Below are 15,055 nucleotides of genomic sequence, written 5' to 3'. Positions count from 1 at the left end.
ACATTAAAAAAAAAGTGTCACCCTCTCAGCCTTGTGATAGAGTAAATTAACACCCTCGTATTAGCCAATCAAAATATAGCATTTGTAAAGTGAAGTATAATAAAAAAAAAAAATATCGCTTGATATTAAGGGTGCATGAGCCGTTGTCAATGAAATAAACAATGTGTCATAGGTAAAATAGTGATAAACAGATTATCATTGGTCATTTCAACTTGAATGCTTTTCTCATTTTTGCTTTACGGGCTCAAGCGATAAAATCAATCTCCTTGAGATGAATAACCATGATCAATAATTACATAGCGTTAATTGATATAGAGAGCAGGTGAAAAAAGGCAGAAAAAGTTGAAACCTGTTTTTGCCTGATCACCATTATATAGCCTTTTTATGCTGATGTGGCATTAAAAAAATCCCCAATCAATCACTCGATGTTTACCTCACAACATTCTTTACCAACATTTCTGAAGCAAGCAGTCTGTAGCACAGTTGGGTTTTCTCTTTCAAAGCATATTGAAGAATTGTTCATATTTGATTGTATTAGCATGCAACATATATTGCTTCCTGTACGGATGGGTTTTGCTCATGTTGAAGACCATGCTTTTAACTAGTTACTGCGTTTTCAAACTGTCTGGTATTCAATAAACCTCCTAATTACAAGAGTATAGTTATTGTGAAGAATGGAGTAGTTCTTGATTGTTTTATTAGTAACCCTTGTCCATACATAACATACACATATATTCATTGAAACATAAAAGCAATGATTAATAAATAGCAATGTATTATATAGCTTTTGACATGAAAAGGACAATGAAGAAAGGTGTTGTTTTTCTCTTTCAAAATATGAAAATTGTATACTTGCAATCATTCATGGGGTGGTTAAGATTACATGTTGCAATAGTATCTAGTTTCGTTATTTACCTGTAGTTGTTCGACTAGGAGTAGGTCTTGGTCGTCTTGTTGGTAAAACCCCTGTCCACACAGAATATACACATATTGACAATACAATACAATACAATACAATACAATACAATACAATACAATACAATACAATACAATACAATACAATACATGACCAATGATTAACAGACTGCGTATATAATGAAACATAAAAAGCAATGATTATAATATGAATTAATGATATTATTGTATAGCAATATAATATTTCCTACAGAAAGTAACCAAAAGTTAGCGTGCAATAAATTCTAATATTGCACTAGTGCAATAAATCGTCAAAATGCATGACGTCATCAACGACAAAATCTTAGTTTAAACCAATTTTTACTTTCAAATATTATATTGCTATACAATAAAAGGGTTATTGCATGAATATTAGGGAATATTGTCCCAATATTCATGCAATAACCCTATAATATAATTTGACAAATGCTTTTGACATAAACAGACCAATGGGAAGAATTGTGTCATATAAACATGTATATTTGTTGCAAAGCATGCAACTTCATTTTCATTTTACTGAGAGACGGATTTATATGAGTTTTTTCAAACTTGTTTCCGATTCCCATATTTGAACTTCATGTAACATTGTAATATTTTATCATGTAATTTTTTATTAAAAATACTGTTTAAACAAAATTTATTTTCAATCCTTTTTTTTAATAATATTTGCGTACATTTAGGTAAATAACTATAGGACTCGGTTGGATAATTGTCTTATTTGTCTTAATTATACCACATCTCTTTATTTTTATATAAATAAAATATGTATGTTGTTAATGAATCTAATAGAACCAAACCAAAAAATCAGTAATATATATAGATATAGGAAGATGTGTTGTTAGTGCCAATGAGACAACTCTCCAACCAAATAACAATTTATAAAAGACAAGAGGCTGTCACAACGACAGCAAACCGGATGTATTAATATTTATTTATGTCCTGGCAATATCACAAGAACCATTACTGATGAATGGTGAAAGTGAAAATCGTCAATTTCAAATTTGACCTCCATTTTGTCATCAGTATCAACATATTAAAATTTGAAAAGCTTAGATTGAATGGTTCATGAGTAAATGCAACAACGTGAATGGAAACGCCATTTTACAATCTTTCAAGAACCATAACACCTGAACGGTAAAAGTCAAAATCGTCATTATTGAACTTGACCTCTATTTTGTCATCAGTAACAACATATAAAAATTTCAAAAGCTTTGGTTGAATGGTTCATGAGAAAATGCACGGACACGACTGGAAACACCATTTTTCAATCTTTCAAGAACCATAACTCCTGAACGGTAAAAGTCAAAATCGTCATTATTTAACTTGACCTCTATTTTGTCATCAGTAACAACATATTAAAATTTGGGAAGCTTTGGTAGAACAGTTCATGCATAAATGCACGGACACAACTGGAAACTCCATTTTTCAATCTTTCAAGAACCATAACTCCTGAACGGTGAAAGTCAAAATCGTCATTATTGAACTTGACCTCCATTTTGTCATCAGTAACAACATATTAAAATTTGGGAAGCTTTGGTAGAACAGTTCATGCGTAAATGCACCGACACGACTGGAAACTCCATTTTTCAATCTTTCAAGAACGCCATTATTGAACTTGACCTTCATTAAGTTGTCAGTAACAACATATTAAAATTTTAAAAGCTTTGGTTGAACGGTTTATGAGTTAATGCACGGACAACATTTGATTGCTCCCCGACCGCCCGGCTGCCCGGCCGCCCGCCGTACATCCCAAAATCAATAACCGACATTTTTGTCACAAAAATCCGGTTAAAAATAGTTTTAATGTAAGAAAACATTACTGTGATGGCAATGAGAAAATATTACCTTGGATCCTGCATCAATAGCAGCAAAAATATAAAATCAAATACAATATACCTTAATATATGATGAGGCCAATATGCATATATACAATAAATAATCTGACAACTAAATTAGTAAAAGTTTGTTTATATAATGATATGGAATTTAATACAGATGATAAAATGGTGCTGTCATGTTGCAAATCTAACTTTACAATAAAAAAAAATTATATGCTTTGAGTCAACTATTTTGCATGAAGGGGATGTAATTTTCCCAAAAAAATCTTGCTTGTAATATTTTTTTCAGTTGCCTCTTTATTTTTCCTTCTTTTTTTTTTAGATCCAACCTATTATTTTTACCACTATATGCACATAACCATATTTTCAACCCTTCTTTTTACAAAATCGAACTTTTTTACCACTTTCTAAGAGTGTGGCTAATGTGAAATTTATCATTTCCTTATGCACAATGTGGACAGCCCTCATACTCATATTCTGAATATTTCAAAATCCTACATTTTTTACATACCTGGACAGATTGATGAGAATATTTTCTGATCAAGACCTTGCAATTCATCAAAGCTCTTCACATTGAAGGTATTATCCTTAGCTGGTACAGAAGCCATTCCGTTCAACTCCCTAACATCAGATAAACCAATACCAATGGCATATATATGAATTCCGTCATCTCTGGCTCTCTCTGCTTCCGGTATTGTCCGTCTTGAATTTATATTTGAGACACCATCAGTGATAATTATACCAATGTTTTTCACATCCGGTCTATCCCCGTTTCCTGCCGTGAACATATTGGCGCGCATTGAACGGATAGCATCTGCTGTATTTGTGCTACCGTATATATAATCTATTTTGTCAATAGCATTAAATACATCATTTTTGGTTCTATAATCTTTCAACTGGAAATGTTCTGAGACTGCTGTACTATAACTGACCACTCCAACGCGTACATTTCCATTGTCAATATCAGAGTTAGCCAATAAATCTTTTGTAAACTGTAGCATCTTGTCGTAATTACCTTCTCCAACACTGGTGGAGGAATCCAGGATAATAACCAAATCAACCTTAGCCAGACCACATCCTGTGAAAAGATTCAATCCAAATAAAATTGTAATTTTTACATACTGTTGCCTTTATTTACATAAATAGGTTAACATAAAGCAGATCTTTCACTTTTTCCACTATCTTGCGGCTTAACAAAAAATGAAAAATGATGTAAATAGAAGATACAAAATAAAAGAATAGATGCATACTCATTATTGTTTGTTCATCACATATAGAATAATGTTTTTTTTTTATTATGATACTGACTTTATCAGCAAGAATATCAAGCGAGCCTACTATCTTGATATTAGAGTTGGTGAGGTCAGTATCAAAATATAAAATGCCATTTTGTTTTATTGTCAATTTGTCTTCATTGAATTCTTTTGTGTGGAGAATATGAAGTAAAACGAAATAATAAGTAAAACTACTTTTAAGCGTTCAAAACCTTATTACAGTTGTTCAGCTTTTTAAATGTAATTATGTGCATTTCATTGATAAATTGAGCATAAAATAAGCTGCACTAATGCGTGATATCATTGCCTAATATTTTCGAGTAATATGTCAATGATCTTTAAAAATATAAGGCAGTAAGATGAAAGAGAAAATGTATAACTTGCCAATAAACTTCTATTTATATATAGATATAAGCAGATGTGGTATGAGTGCCAATGAGACAACTCTCCATCTAAGTCACAATGAGTAAAGGTAATCCATTATAGGTTAAGGTACGGTCTTCAACACGGTGCCTTGGCTCACACCGTACAGTAAGCTATAAAGGACATCAAACTGACTAGTGTAAATACACTCATCATAGATACCAGGACTAAATTTTACTGTTGCCTTTATTTATATATACGCCAGACGCGCGTTTCGTCTACAAAAGACTCATCAGTGATGCTCGAATCCAAAAAAGTTAAAAAAAATAAAATAAAAAAAAAGCCAAATAAAGTACGAAGTTGAAGAGCATTGAGATCCAAAATTCCTAAAAGTGTTGCCAAATACAGCTAAGGTAATCTATGCCTAAAGCATCCAAACAGGAAAACCAACAGTTGATCTATTTATAAAAAAAAGAAATGACAATAAATACTCGTCGATCAAGATATGACTCACCATCAGTTGTTGGTAATATGTTGATTGGGATAGGAGTAGTAACTGTAAAAGAAAAAGAATTATTAAAGTTATAGAATATAATATAGATTTTGATAACATTCTTTAGCTCTTCATTATGTTAATTACTTTATTTTCTTTTATCTATAAATAATGATCATGTTTGTTTGAAGGTATGTAGTCAATTTGTATTAAATAATGGTACATGTGCAAAAGTATATTAACATCCAGCATGGAGCCTTTACTTAATAAATACCCTATTGACTCAATTTGAGTAAAATTGATTTCCTTCTTTTGTGAGATTACATTATCAATTCAAAAACAAAATGTACATGTAAAACTTACTTAAAACCATTTAGAAAAATCGTAGTTTTCCGAACAATTCTAAGTTTTACTTGTGTAGTAAAATTACAGATAAAATATAGATTATTTCCCCCCCCAAAAAAAACAATTTTTTCATCTTCTAATATTTTCATCTCAAAATAATGGCTGTTATTAATCATCTTCAAAGCTAGAAGTACAGATTAACAAGATTAAAAAAAAACACCTCAAAAGCAAAAGTAGAAAATGTTTCATGCAAAATTTGAAAATGTTATCCCAATATTAACTCTTTTAACTCACCATCAAAAAGCAAATGATGTCAAAACAAACACACACATATTTAAACTAGCAATCGTCATCACTTACATAATTTATAAGAATGCATGCAACATATTTTTATTAAAGAATCCCAATCCTAATTTATTTCAAAAATTAAACTGTCTATATATAAAGGCCTAATTGGACAAGAATTCTATAAAGTGCATCAACACTAGCATGTAAACACCAAGTTAGTAAATTAATAACTCCCTCATTGTAAGGTTCAGTCAACTCAAATCTTAATTGATTGTCATATCTTTTTTTTTAAATGGAAAGGTAAGGAAGAGGTGTGTGTCAAAGGGCCAAATTGGCTCTTGAAAATGAAAGTACTTCAAAAGCAAATATTTTTTTACAAAGATAATAATGAACATTTAGTGAATTGATGGTTAAAAAAATATCATTTATAATTCTACCTTTTCTATACATGCCTTTTCGTGATGGAACAACTGCATGTATTGTTTCTCCCTTGGTCAAACTACTTGTAACTAATTTTATATTAATTCTAGTTTAAAAAGACAGAAAGTGGAAAGTGGACTCCTCAACCAAAAGTCCAAATTTACAAAACTAAGGCAATAACGGTTCTTATCAAAGCATGAAAACTAACTGGTTCAGATGGAAAAAAACAAAAATCCATACAACTATGGAAGCTCCCTTTTGATTTGTAGGGGCCGGGGGGATGGTGAAATTTGAAAAAGGCAGGACAGGACTTTTGGCTAAAAAACATGCAGGATGAGACACTTTGCCAAAAAAAAAATGCATGACACAAATTTTCATCCTAGCCCCTCTAAAAATCAAATGGTAGCTCCCTAAAACACTTTTCTCAAACAGACATACAAACCTCGCTCTGGTGTAGGTGTTACTTTTGTTGTAGTAAGAACAGCAGCAGCAGTAGACCTGCCTATGTGATAACATATAGACAAAAACAAGACATTAGACAACAAACACATAACATATTTACACCATAGTATCCTTTAGCCACAGTAGCTCTTTAAACATAACATATTTACACCATAGTATCCTTTAGCCACAGTAGCTCTTTACACATAACATATTTACACCATAGTATCCTTTAGCCACAGTAGCTCTTTACACATAACATATTTACACCATACTGTGGATTCATTTATTTTCGTGGGTACCAATGAAATTTTCGTGAATTGAGCAAATCTTGCATTTTAATGGATATTTATTAAATATCGTGGCAAAGTCTGCATATATTCCTTTGAAAAACTTGTATTTCGTTGAACATTTAAAGAAGTGTTTCCACTGTTCCCACGAACGAATATCATTGAATCCACAGTAATACCCAGTAGCCACAGTAGCTCTTTAACAAAAATCTCACTTCTGGAAACAGGAGTCTTACTTAAAATAGTAATTTCAAACCAGTTTTGTTTCCCCCCCCCCCAGGAAGTAGTTCTGGTTCACATTAATGTAATTAAATTGGATATAGTTGTAAAGGTTGACTTTTGCACAGGCTAGTGAAAAGTATCTTAAGACTGGCCAATTGTACAAGTAAATTTATTTAAAGTATTGTAATAAGAGGTATTCTTATATGACCACCTTAGGTGTTGGTTTATAAAATATTCACTACTGTTTAAGACATCTTGTGACTTTAATTCAGACTCTATAAAGCTCCAGAAATGAGCTTCTTGGGAGATCTTCATATAAAAATCCATTCAACCCAATAAGCATCTTTTGAATATTCATAAAAGCTGTACATTGTGTACTTTCAATAGACCACTTTCGAGTTCATCCGTCACCGGAAAAAACTCGTCAATTATACGCGCTTTTATCACCGTCATTTGTGCGTTTTGGGGCGTCGTCACTTCCCTTCCAATGTTGAGCGAGTGGTTGGAAAACTATAATTCTATATTGTACGAATTATTCGGCAAATTGAATTCTCAAAATTGACAATCAACACTGCTGTCATTAGGGAAATGTCAGTAAGTACCTACAGAGCAACCATTATTTCTAGTTTATCCTGCACAAAGACGATCACTAAGACGCTTGATGAACGTAAATAGTGCAGGGATACAGGCGACCCCCTCTATCTGGTAAATGACGTCATAAAGGCGTGCATAATTGACGAGTTTTTGCCGCTGACGGATGAACTCGAAAGTGGTCTATTGTTATTATATGATATGTACTTTAGAGTAAAATTGTTTTTTTTTCTTCAGATTCTCTTATTGCTATTACATTACGATTAACGAAAAGAGTTATAACAACCAAACAGTGAATCAATATAAATAGTTTGAATAGAAAAAAACTCGTACATTACACTTGCAATGCAATAAAAATATTGGAGGATAATCTATGTTACTGAACACGGAGGAAGGATGCTTATTAGGTTGAATTGCCATAACAAGGCAACAATAAAAAATAAGTTAGTTTTCCTTTCGTTGTAGAAATATGTAGGATCAGAACATTGTCGACAAAAAATGTCTCTGACAGACAACGGAATAGATATTGAGATTAGAAAAATGATTATGGTCATAACTTACTTCAAGCAAATGCCAGATCAGATTCTGATTTAAAACAAATTTCAGCTCTTATTTTTATTCAATTAATATCTGACAGGCTTAAACTAGTGATATAATTCAAAATAAACAAAATTAAAACTTTTAGTAAAAAATCTTCAACATTTTCTCCTACATGTACTTAAGAGTAAAAAACAAACGAAATAGAAAACAGACTTAATTTTTAAAATGACGGTACAAGTTATATATATACACCATTTGCAAAACTAAATATACATCTAAGGTGTTATCTTGATGATTTCTTTACATATTGTTGACTTCATTTGATAAATATATAGCAGATGTATAGGATACATATAAATATCTAAAACCTTTGCAACATTATATATCTCTAACACTAAATTCTCGCCATGTTAAATACCATTGAAATTTCATAATCCTTCGGTTTGTGTGTATGTTTTCATGATTAAACCTAATTTTGAAAACTGACGTAACATTGCTAAGAGGATTTTTTATCAAAACTTTCTACAAACTAAGTTATTAACACATGTCAAACTTTATTGATTTGATCATAAACAAAATTTGCAAGTCCCACGGTCTTCGAGTAAAGAGTAAACTTGAGAATGGAAATGGATATTGTGTCAAAGAGACAACAACCGAAACAAAGAGTTGAAAAAGGCCGAATACTCTTTCCAGTAAAGAGATTTTTATAATACCTGAAGCAGGCACTGTGCATTATTATCAATTTGTTAAAATGTATAACTTGTGAGTTTAAAATTATTTGTAATTTATAATCGATTAGCAATAATGTCAATGATAAACATACACTACAAATAGTCCTGGCTTCTAGTTTAGTTTGAAATCTAGTACTGACAATACAATCACATGTGCTGACCTTAGTAAGTTATGAAGTTTCAATGGTATATTCAGATAATATGTATGATTTATGAAAATAATGTATTTGTTATAGTGAAGTGCCATTATATTGTGAATTTAGTGTGTAACAAAACACATTTAAGTCAATATTAACATACCTGGGCAAATTGAGGAGAAAATCTTCTGATCAAGTCCACGTAATTCATCAAAACTCTGTACATTGAAGCTGTTATCCTCATGTGGCGGGGTAGCTATAGCAAATACCTCCTTAGTGTCTGTCAACCCAATACCAATAGTGTAGATATGAATTCCTTTTTTTCTAGCCTCCACAGCTTCGGGGATGGTCCTTCTCGAGTTAATATTAGACACGCCGTCAGTGACAATTATACCAATGTTTGGAGCATCGTCACGATCTGCTGAAGTACCAAACATTTTAGAAGCCATTGTTTCGATGGCATCAGCAGTATTTGTACTACCATAAGCATATTTAATTCCATCAATTGCATTTTGGATGTCTGCAGTTGTTGAATGGGCACCAATCTGAAACTCTATCTTTACACCAGTACTGTAACTAAGTATTCCAGCACGGACATTGCCAGAGTCGATATCAGCATTGGATAAGAAATCTTTACAGAATTCTAGCATCTTTTTAAAATTATCTTCTCCTACACTGGTAGAGGCATCCAATACAATCACTAAATCAGTCTTAGAAAGGCCACAATCTGTTTTGGTACGAAAACAATAGTGTTAAGACGTGTCATTTTATGCACAAATATTTATGTATAATACATACACATCATGAAAAGTTAGAATCACAAGTAATCTTAATCAATATAAAATTATTGATAAATTTTGTGTTAAAAAAAATTGGCGTTACAAAAATAGTGAATGATTTTTTTTGTTTATGGACATTGTTACAAGTTTCACTGGTTTAAAACAGAAAAAGTTGAAAAATTAACCCCCTCAACTATAATGCTGGAATGCCCAAATGGTGATTAACAAAAGTTAAATTTAATGACTTTTAGGCCTATGTTAGCCAGGCAAGTACGTTCAGAGACAAGTTACTTAATCACATAAGTGAGAACGATCTATGCACAAAAGCAAAACAAGTACCGATCCCATAAACAAAACCAGACAACATATGGCAAGGGTAATGAATTTAACATTATGTTATTCTTGTTAAGAAAGATATATTTCCATGCAAATTTAACTGTACATATTACAGTCATATTAAAAGTAAGCAATTTCATTTGAAGTCCTTTGACATTCTTATAATTGAGTGATTTATGAAATAATGTGTCTTTGTATACTTGTGTACAAATAGCTATTATGTGTCTTAGTCATGTTCACACAAATAAAACAGCAGTCATACTTAGTCTAGTAAAAGCGTTAGGTAGCTATAAAACAAGATTTAACCGACCATTTCCTTTAGAAAATGCATGTACCAAATTTGAATAATGGCAAATATTTTCCAGTGGTACCGCTTCGACAGGTTTATGGACTTCCCCTTTATGAATTTATCAGTCTGTTAAATTTTTCATACTTCTATGTAATACTATGTTTGTGTGAATCCCCATATTCGTCATATAACTAAACATTTCCAATTCAAAGTGGATTTTCAAATGAATCACACTGTACATTGTGAGAGTTTTAATATGTGTTGATGGGTTGCTTTTCTTAAAGATGATTATCCCACATATTACATTTAGAAAAGTCTAAATCCTTTTAGCTACCTTCTCTGGGTTCCTTGCGTGTTTAATGGATAACCTTTACCACTTTAATTACTTATACCTCAACCTTATCAAATGTTAATACTTTAATACACGTAAGCATTGAAGAGGTAAACTGTCAATAAAATATACCATGTATCAAGAACCTATCGAATTTAAGGTTTATACATTTTTGAAAATCGCTGTCAGTGAACCTTTATTTAGGCAGTCCCACCTTTATGAAAATTTCTGGATCCAGCACTGGTACATCATTCAAAGAATTGTCTTAAAAATGATTTTTATCAGCATTGAAAAATATATACTGTCTGGATACTTTCTTAACAAATTACCTCTTCAGGTATATTCACTTAATAATTATTTAATATAGCTGTATACCATTGTTAAGTTACAACACACAGGAGTGATTTTCCTTTGAATCTAACAAGAAGGATCTTTCATTTCTATTTATTTTGCTTTATAAGTCAACATTTTTACTCAACTTAACAATAATGAAACATCAAATATATTTATTCCTTCTTTTATCATAATTATCTTTAGTTCCAAAAAACCTAATAACTTGCAATTAACATTGTCGTATTTTTTTTTCTTGTCTAAGGATTTGTTTCATTCTCCATTTTTTAGTTTAAATTTGAATATATTGAACTAATTGAAATTTGCAAGGATGAGTTTTTTGTAAACAGCTCTTATTAAATGTAAAATTTAGCATCAAGGAGTATAGTATTTTATTTTCATTGATACTAATCAATAATGATAGAAAATTGTGTTTAAACTCATAGGAAAATCACTGTTTATATCCTACCTGGAGCTGGAGTTGTAGTGTCTGTCAAAATTCATATCAAAGTTAACATATATGTTTCTAATGCCAGATAAATTTGGAAGACATACCTGACCCAAGTTACCCGCAGGAGTTGTCTTCCTTGACAAAGTTAAATAGAGGGTACAATAAATTGCCTCCTTAGCATTTTGGAACAAAAAGATCTTTTTTACAAATTAAATCCCCAAAAAATATCTTTTTACAAATAAAATAGCTAACAAAACTTCTCTACTGTGGATTTATCACTGTGCATGGATACTTATTTGTTATGGATACATTTTGTTGGTGTTTGATAGCCGAAAAGATAAAAATAGGAAATAATAAATATTAGCATCCACATATCAAAATGAATCCACAGTTTACTTTGACAACACATTAAAAAACAAAACATACAAAAGACATAATACAGAAACACAGAAAAATAAAAAGACATAACACAATAAGTTAGTTTCCTTCTTTTTTCTTTTCTTCTGTCTTTCATACTCCTTTTCCGTGAATAGCCACAAAACACTGATTATCTACAGCTAAAATTGTTAGTGCACAGAAAATACATATTAAAACAATCATGGGGACAAAACAAAAAGCAAAACACTAAAAATCCATTATATAAGTTACAATGTATTGCAGTTGTGTTTTTGAAGAGTTTAAGGGATGTGGTAGCATGAAGAAAGTACAACTGCTCCCCTTCAGAGTATCTTTGTTTCTTAAAAATCTTCCGTTTTCTCTGTAATAGTCGTGATGGTAACTGTCTTTTGTCTGTTCTCCCTTTTTTTCAATTGGTCAATGCTATGCTTTTGTTGTAGTTTATGTTATTTCGTTGTTTTTTCTCTTACAGTTGATGGGTTCCCTTGGTTTCAGTTTGTTAACCGTTTTTGTATTTGCTTAAATGAATTATAACTATTGAAAAGAGGTAAACAATTCTTGTCTTTTTATTTCAATTCTTTCTAAATATATTGATTGTCATTATGGTAAGTTCATATTTCCGGTCTAATTTAAGAGAAGACACAGAATTTGTACTAGACGTTTTGTTTCAAATCCATGTAGATGGGAATCCACCTGTGTATTTATTAACTATATTTAAAAACAATATTTGGTTGTTTTTTAACATTTGTCTTTCTGTTTTGATTAATAATTAGCAACTTAATTTTACTGACCTCTAAGTCTTGGTCTTGGCCTCATTGGAGGGGCTACCTGGGGTACTACAATATAAACAAATCACTTTATATGAAATTTTCCGTTTTTTCTTTCTATTAAAAGGTCATTTTGGTCACTGAATAATGTTCATCAAACTTAAGCTTCTTGTCAGGTATTGAAGAAAGGTATTTTGTAAAAATGAAAATTGTCGTTAAAAATATCCACCTCCCCCACTTTAATAGATTTTCAAAAGCATCAATACAGTCATGAATGTTTAGTGCAAATTAAACTCAAAATTCGTCCATGAAATTACAAATATAAAAATCAGTATATTTTTTTAGACAAAACACATAATCCCTCCCTGCTGAAGGTTTAGGTGGTACCTAACACTACAGGGAGATAACTCTGTAAAATCAGCAGAACGTTTTAATGACGTTGGGTTCTTAAGGGAATATTAAGCTTCTCAATGATCAAAATGAGTGTTTGTCAAACTGCTATATAACCAGTGTAATTTTTCTGATTAAACGGTTGGTTCAATTTTTTTGATTTTTTTATATTTTTGTCAAAGCATGCAAAGGGTCAAAGTAAATACTTTGTCAAAATTTTAAGAAAATTAAACGAGCCAAATTAATTTCAGTTCAGGTGTTAGGTACCCCCTTAAATGGTTGTTCCCTTAAAACTAAAACTTACATCCTTTAACAGCATCTTCAATCTTAACAGGAACATCCTGCAATTCTCTCTCATCTCCAACTACATATTGGAAGGTGTTAAGTGGATGTGACGAGGTCTCATCTAGTTCAGTTCTGTCATTAATGCCAACACCAACAACGTAAATTCCGATCCCATCATCCTCTGCCCTCTCAGCAGCAGCCCAGGCTCCATTTGTGTCGTCACTTCTTTCATTTCCGGTCAGCAATAATATATAATTACGGGCAAAGTCACGATCACCTTTAGCGTTTTTAAACATTCTTTGTCTAACCGCATCAAAAGCCCCAGCCACGTTAGTTGTACCACCAGGCTTATACTGGACATTATCAACAGCATTCAAAACATCTTGTTTTGTTCTATAATCTTTCAAGTCAAACTGCACATCAGCATCAGAATCAAATCGTACAAGTCCTAAACGATACTCATCGTCATCAACACTTATTTGGTTGACAAATCTCTTGGCATAAGTTTTCATCCATCCATCAAACTGATCTTGTTGGACTGATGAATCCATTGCAATAACAATGTCATAACCCTTGGGTAGTGGTGCTGCAGTTGTGGCTCCTGACATAAAAGGTATTTTTAAAAATTACTGTTAGAGGTTGGGATTGAAATTAATCCGCCTGATATATAGAGAAACCACTATATAAACAATTTATCTAACCTCGTATACATTTCTAGGAATGTGACTGGATAAAAGCAGCCGCATTAAGACCGCGTATATTCCATACTAGGTTAGAAGAGATTCATATTAGGTTAATAGTCCTGGCTTATTTCAATACACGGTTAGTAGTGGCGTTTTGTCCCGTTATACAAACAACAAGGTGTTGAGGAAAAATCTTTAAGGTTTCAACAGACGATGAAATTGAAAATGAACGATTGAAATAAATTCATAAAACACATTTAAAGCTTACAAGTTGTTATAGTTAGCACATTATTTGTATAGACCAATGAAAGTAGGTTCCTAATAAAAATGTCATTGAAGACTTGATCTCTTTTATAGTATTTAGAGTCGGTAATTTTTGCTGACAGTTGACTTTCTAAAGACAATAAATACTTGTTTGTCTTATAGAAAATAGAGGGTCAGGTGTTGCCAAATGTATGTACTTATCAATTAAGTGTATCCTGTAAACCCTAAGATATAGAAACAAACCTGGACAAAAAGCTTGGAAGACTTGGTCACTCAAAACTGCCAATTCATCAAAGCTTTGTACATTAAAGCTGTTTTCTGATGCTGGTTCAGAAGCCATGGCATCCAATTCACGGGTGTCTGTTAAACCAATACCGACAGCATATATATGAATTCCTTCTGAACGAGCCTGCTCTGCCTCCGGAATGGTTCTTCGGGAGTTAATATTTGACACACCATCAGTTAATATAAGTACCACATTAGGCACACCATCACGATCACCATTAGTAGCAGTGAACATTTGCGAACGCATTGTTCTCAAACCATCAGCAGTGTTTGTACTTCCATATCTATACGGAATGGCATCAATAGCATCCATTATATCTTGTGAGGTGCTGTAGTCATTCATTTGGAATTCAATATGGACGCCAGTACTGTAGGACACAATTCCTGCACGAATATTGCCAGAATCTAAATCAGCATTCTTTAAGAAATCCTTACAGAAATTCTTCATTTTCAGGTAGTTGTCATCTCCAACACTGGTAGAGGAGTCCAATATTATCACAATATCAACTTTAGCCTGACCACAAGCTATTTATAAAAAAAGA

General features: G+C 32.0%; 1 protein-coding gene across 1 annotated transcript in view; it reads right to left on the bottom strand.

Moving 5' to 3' along the window:
- Nucleotides 1-15,055, bottom strand: part of LOC139503852 (uncharacterized) — a 155,001-nt gene that overhangs the window by 36,177 nt on the left and 103,769 nt on the right. The window contains exons 64-72 of the mRNA XM_071293807.1: nt 14,472-15,038; nt 13,301-13,882; nt 12,631-12,675; nt 11,462-11,482; nt 9,091-9,654; nt 6,418-6,477; nt 4,944-4,985; nt 3,304-3,870; nt 916-966 (exon numbers count right to left, since the gene is read on the bottom strand). Coding sequence (XP_071149908.1) covers nt 916-966; nt 3,304-3,870; nt 4,944-4,985; nt 6,418-6,477; nt 9,091-9,654; nt 11,462-11,482; nt 12,631-12,675; nt 13,301-13,882; nt 14,472-15,038 — 2,499 coding nt within the window. The remainder of the gene's footprint in view (nt 1-915; nt 967-3,303; nt 3,871-4,943; nt 4,986-6,417; nt 6,478-9,090; nt 9,655-11,461; nt 11,483-12,630; nt 12,676-13,300; nt 13,883-14,471; nt 15,039-15,055) is intronic.

The sequence above is a fragment of the Mytilus edulis genome, chromosome 14 (assembly GCF_963676685.1).
Source record: "Mytilus edulis chromosome 14, xbMytEdul2.2, whole genome shotgun sequence".
In the NCBI taxonomy this organism is placed as follows: domain Eukaryota; kingdom Metazoa; phylum Mollusca; class Bivalvia; order Mytilida; family Mytilidae; genus Mytilus; species Mytilus edulis.
This window is presented reverse-complemented; position numbering and strand designations above follow the sequence as displayed.